Source organism: Lipotes vexillifer, unplaced genomic scaffold (genome assembly GCF_000442215.2).
Source record: "Lipotes vexillifer unplaced genomic scaffold, Lipotes_vexillifer_v1.1 scaffold7, whole genome shotgun sequence".
In the NCBI taxonomy this organism is placed as follows: domain Eukaryota; kingdom Metazoa; phylum Chordata; class Mammalia; order Artiodactyla; family Lipotidae; genus Lipotes; species Lipotes vexillifer.
Genome location: NW_006792683.1, coordinates 5,651,060 through 5,656,457, shown reverse-complemented (window position 1 = coordinate 5,656,457; position 5,398 = coordinate 5,651,060). Strand labels below are relative to the sequence as shown.

At 44.2% G+C, this 5,398-nt stretch overlaps 1 protein-coding gene across 1 annotated transcript in view; it reads right to left on the bottom strand.

Annotated features, from left to right (window-relative positions):
• IL15RA (interleukin 15 receptor subunit alpha) overlaps positions 1-5,398 on the bottom strand; it is a 22,017-nt gene that overhangs the window by 7,410 nt on the left and 9,209 nt on the right. Inside the window, exons 2-4 of the mRNA XM_007465839.1 lie at positions 4,257-4,348; positions 2,230-2,302; positions 1,994-2,182 (exon numbers count right to left, since the gene is read on the bottom strand). Of these exons, the coding sequence (XP_007465901.1) occupies positions 1,994-2,182; positions 2,230-2,302; positions 4,257-4,348 (354 nt within the window). The remainder of the gene's footprint in view (positions 1-1,993; positions 2,183-2,229; positions 2,303-4,256; positions 4,349-5,398) is intronic.

The window sequence follows — 5,398 nt, the reverse complement described above, 5'->3', positions numbered from 1 at the left end:
GCGCAGGCTCAGCGGCCATGGCTCACGGGCCCAGCCACTCCGCGGGATGTGGGATCTTCCCGGACCGGGGCACGAACCCGTGTTCCCTGCATCGGCAGGCGGACTCTCAACCACCGCGCCACCAGGGAAGCCCAAATGATGTTCTTTTTAAAAAAATATTTATTTATTTGGTTGCACCAGGTCTTAGGTGCGTCAGAAGGGCTCCTTAGTTGCAGTTCCAGGGCTCCTTTAGTTGTGGCTCACCAGCTTCTTAGTTGCAGCACATGGTCTTCTTAGTTGCAGCATGCGAACTCTTAGTTGCGGCATACACGTGGGATCTAGTTCCCTGACCAGGGATCGAACCCAGGCCCCCTGCATTGGGAGCGTGGAGTCTTATCCACTGTGCCACCAGGGAAGTCCCTCAAATGATGTTCTGAATCTATTGATCTTTCCTCGGCTACCTGTTTTCAGTCTTCATTGTTTTCTGTGTTGCTTTCAGATTTGGGACTTTTGTCAGCAAATTGTTCTACATCTTCTAAGTCTTAAAATACTCCCCTCCATTTAGGGCAGGGGCTTTCAACTTTGAGTGTCTGTGGCACTCTCTGAAATAAAACATTTGCGCCCTCCCACTCAAGGGGATTTAAAACATTGAGGCAATGGTGACCGTGTCAGCAAGTTATAAAGAGCCACTGCCACAGCATAAGGGTATCCATGCTAATGTGTAACTCACTTGGTCATCCTTCAGGGCTGGCTGCTATGTGCGTGGGATAGTTTATTGCGTATAAAAGTACCTAAGTTTATGGTGTATATAATAATTCAGAGTTCTTACAGCCTTCAGTAAATATGCAGTCTTCTTTGTGGTGGTTTGACTTCACCTTAGATTCATAGCAGGTAGTACCCCTCCCAGCTCAACACCCCTTCTGCCAAACGTTGTCATTGCCGGTATATTCACTTGAGCAACAGTGGATTTTACACACTGATCAGGAAATGTGCTGTGCACACAGTTGAGGACCTCTGTTTTACAAGGCAAAGCACGCTGGGCCAGATCCTGAGTGAATGAGTAGTGACTTCTTGTAGCATCCGTAGATTTTCCTCCCAAGCCCATCTCTGCTGTTAAACCTGAGGGCAAAGGTCTGAAGTCACTGTCATCCCTCCTTTTCTTCCTGATTCTCTACTGGAACCAGTCATCAGTGAGTAAGACAAACTCAACCCAGGGTCCTCACTGTTGGAGGAAGAAGTTACAACTATGGAAATGGGGAGGGGACGACTGGAATGCACCCTGTGGTGCGGGGACAGAATTGGGGTTGGAGGTGTCAGGATGTAATCATAGTGTGTGTGTACACGTCTGTGTATATGTGATTCTGTGTGTACACGTGAGTGTGTGCGCACACGCTACCTGTGTCCTCTGACAGTGCCTGGAGGCAATGACATATAAGCAGAAAACATATTTAGTACCAAGATCTTTGTCTCCACTAAAAGGAACCTCAGCTTCTTGGAGAAAAGGCTGACCCAGGGCCGGGAGAGGGAAAGCACAAGGTGAGCGTGGAATATCTGGTACCAGAAAGTAGGGAAGGGCTTAGAGAATGATGGCAACATGTCAAAAGGATTTGGTGGCCAGGTTGAACTGGCTATTGCTGGCCAATCTGGGACAATCTGAGTGTCAAAACAAATATACTAACAGATTAAGGAATAAAGTAAAACAAAACTCAAGTCTGTGCTAATATAAATAAATAAAGGACTGATAACTAAATAGGGGAGAAGAGAAAGCCTTCAGTATGATAACTAATAAATATAGAGGATGATGGAATAAGAAAAAGGGACAATGGATGCAAAACTGAGGGACATAGTATAGTATTTACATAAGTGTGGCAGATTTGCCCTGCGTCAGTTTAGCTGAGCTGGACACACACGCCCTAAATTCCCCTCCCTGCACGGTGTCCAGTTAGCCTGTGACACAACAAAGATTTTATATTCAATCTGGAAGGAGGGAAGGAGCATCCATGTTCCTTTGCACTTGGGAGACGGGGGCCGCTGCCATTCACGCACTGTCGCTTATCTGCAGGCTCCCTTGGGTGGCCAAAGAGCTCCTCCAGCCCCGTGACTCTTTGCTGCAGCTTCTCCCACCTTTGGGCCAGGTGTGTATCTACTGCCATGATGCGGAGCGCCAGCTTCTGCTGGACACGCTCCTCGTGGAAGCTGGAGTCTTGGAGGGAAGATGAAAGACCAACATGGGATCCAGCTTGGCCTCACGGCTCCCAGGTGGCTCTTGCTTCCCCCACTTTATGACCATCTTCCCACTCAGACCGTGGCCTGGAGCCTCCGGCTCCAGACACAGAAGGAACAGCTCACCTAGATGGTAACCGGCTCCCACAGCTGCACAAGGTGGTTCTGCTCTTCTTAGATTCTTAGGGCCACAATCCTGACTGGTACATAGAGTCCTAAAGAATCTTCCCACAATGAGTTACTAGTTACAGTGGGGAAAATGGTAACTATATTGGAGAAAGCTGACAAACACCACCTGAACCAAGTGATCAGAAGTAACATCACCAACACTTGGACAAATAGCTGTCATTATCCCTCCTGATCTGATTCACTGACAAGGACACAAGCATCACATCTGTGGTCTCTCTCCCCCAAATCCATAACTGGAATCTAACCATGAGGAAACACCAGATGAACCTAAACTGAGGGACATTCTGAAAAGTAGTTGGCCTGTATTCACGATCAAGAAAGATCAAGAGGGACTTCCCTGGTGGCACGGTGGTTAAGAATCTTCCTGCCAATGCAGGGGACATGGGTTCGAGCCCTGGTACAGGAAGATCCCACATGCCGTGAAGCAGCTAAGCTCGAGTGCCACAACTACTGAGGCCCTCGTGCCTAGAGCCCGTGCTCTGCAACAAGAGAAGCCACTGCAATGAGAAGCCTGTGCACCGCAATGAAGAGTAGCTCCCGCTCGCGGGAACTAGAGAAAGCCAGCACGCAGCAACAAAGACCCAATGCAGCCAAAAAAGAAAAAAAAAAGAAAGGCAGAGGGAATGTTCTAGACTGAAAGAGGCTAAAGAAATGTGACAACTAAATGTGATACATGGTCCTGGATTAGATCCAGAATTAGGAAGAAAACAGCTAAAAAGGACATTAATGGGACAATTGACAAAATTTGAATATGGACTGAGTATTAGATAATACTATGCCAAGATTAAATTTCCTAATTTTGATAGTTGTACTATGATTATGTGAGAGTGCTGTTTTTTAGGAAGGTATGTAAGAGAATGTGTTCTTAGGAAATATACTGAAATATATAAGCATAAAGAAGCATAGTGTCGCCAACTTAGTTTTAAATGCTTCAGAAGAACGTGCACGTGTATAATAAATGTAGATTTATTTAGAGACGGGAATGGTAGAGCAAATGGGGAAAAATGTAAACAGCTGGCGAATCTGGGTAAAGGATATTCCGAAGGTCTTTGTACTATCTTTTCAACTTCATGGTAAGTTTGAGGTTGTTTTGGAATAAATAAGTTAAAAAATAAGTATCCAAAGAAAAACCACCTGATGAGTGGCACTTGGGGCCCTTTCTTTGAGATTTCCTCTTGAAGGAAACTCTATGAGCCCTTGACAACTCAGACCAAGATTACCTTTTGGTCAGGAAAATTTTAATTATTTCCCTAATTGTGGTTTTCATGGTGCCGACCTCCCCTCTTTTCTTGTCCTCTCTCCACACCTTTTATTTTATTTATTTATTTATTTTATTTTTTTGCGGTAGTGGGCCTCTCACTGTTGTGGCCTCTCCCTTTGCGGAGCACAGGCTCCAGACGCACAGGCTCAGCGGCCATGGCTCACTTTTTTTTGCGGTACGTGGGCCTCTCACTGTTGTGGCCTCTCCCTTTGCGGAGCACAGGCTCCAGACGCACAGGCTCAGCGGCCATGGCTCACAGGCCCAGCCGCTCCGCGGCATGTGGGATCCTCCCGGACCGAGGCACGAACCCGTGTCCCCTGCATCGGCAGGTGGACTCTCAACCACTGCGCCACCAGGGAAGCCCCTCCTCTAGTCTTATCTTGTGCTTAGGGTGGGGTCTAGAGTGGCAGAAGATTCTTCTCAGTGCTCCCGCTCCACCCTCATCTTTTGTCCTTTTCCATTTATCTAAACCACAGGGGTTGTCTCTCCACACTCTTGCCTACTCCACCTTGAGCAGTTGACTGCTGTGTTTTTTACTTGGTGCTTGCTTGCCTGGATGTGGTGGCATCAGGGGAAGTTCTCTGTGGTCTTAATCCAGCCTCACTCTTAGGCTGGCCCTGTGTGCTTGGCTCTCAGGGTTGGAGTTTTCAGTTATATTGCTTTTTCCTTTCATGGCAGCCAACCTCTCCCTTGTATCTTTGACAGGTTTTGTGCATTAAAAAACTTCCTTCCTCTCATCCAGCAGCAACAGTAGTGGACCTCCGGTGGTATTTAGTGTAGGATCTTGACACAGGACCAAGTATATGTGGGGTTATTTATGGACTTGATATTCTGTTCCATTGATATACTTGTCTATTTGTTAATCTTGACACCAATACCATGCTGTCTTGATTACTATAGCTTTATAATAAGTCTTAAAGTCAGGTAGTGTAAATCCTCTAACTTTGTTAATTATTTTCAAAGGTGAGTTTGGTTCTTTACTGGGTTATAGAGTCAGTATATCAATTTCTCAGTATATCAATTTCTAACTGGAAAAAAAAAGCCTGCTGAAAGTTTGATTGGAATTGCATTAAATTTATAGATCAAGCTGGTGAAGAACTGACATCTTAATAATATTGAGTCTTCTCAATATCCATAAACACAGTATCTTTCTTGATTTATTTACGTCTTCAGTAGTTTATCAGAAATGTTTTATAGTTTTCAGTGTACTAATCTTGCACATCTTTTGTCAGATGTATTCCTAAGTATTTCATATTTTTATTCAACACAAATGGCATTATTTTTATTTCAATTTCTAAGTGTTTGTTGCTAGCATTTTGTATACTGATATTTGTAAATTAATTGCATACTCTGCAACTTTGCTAAACACATTCTAGTAGCATTTTTGTAGATTCCATAGGATTTTCTATGGAGATGGTCCCAAAGAAATTTCATGATTCTTGGTTGTATTATTTTAGTGGTTGCTTTCAGGTTTATAGTGTCTTTACCTCATCACAGCTTACCCTCAGGTGAAATTATACTGCCTCACATATATAGTATAAGAGCCTTAAACAATATACTTTCATTTCTCTCTGCCCAGCCTTTGTGCTATTTTGTAATACATTTTGCTTCTACATATTTTATAAGCACCGCAATACATTATTATTATTTTTGCTTTAAACAGTTGATTACCTATTTTATTGGCTATGGATTTTAATAGATGTTTGCTCTGTATTATTTATCATTTCTGGGTGTTTTTTTCAGCAG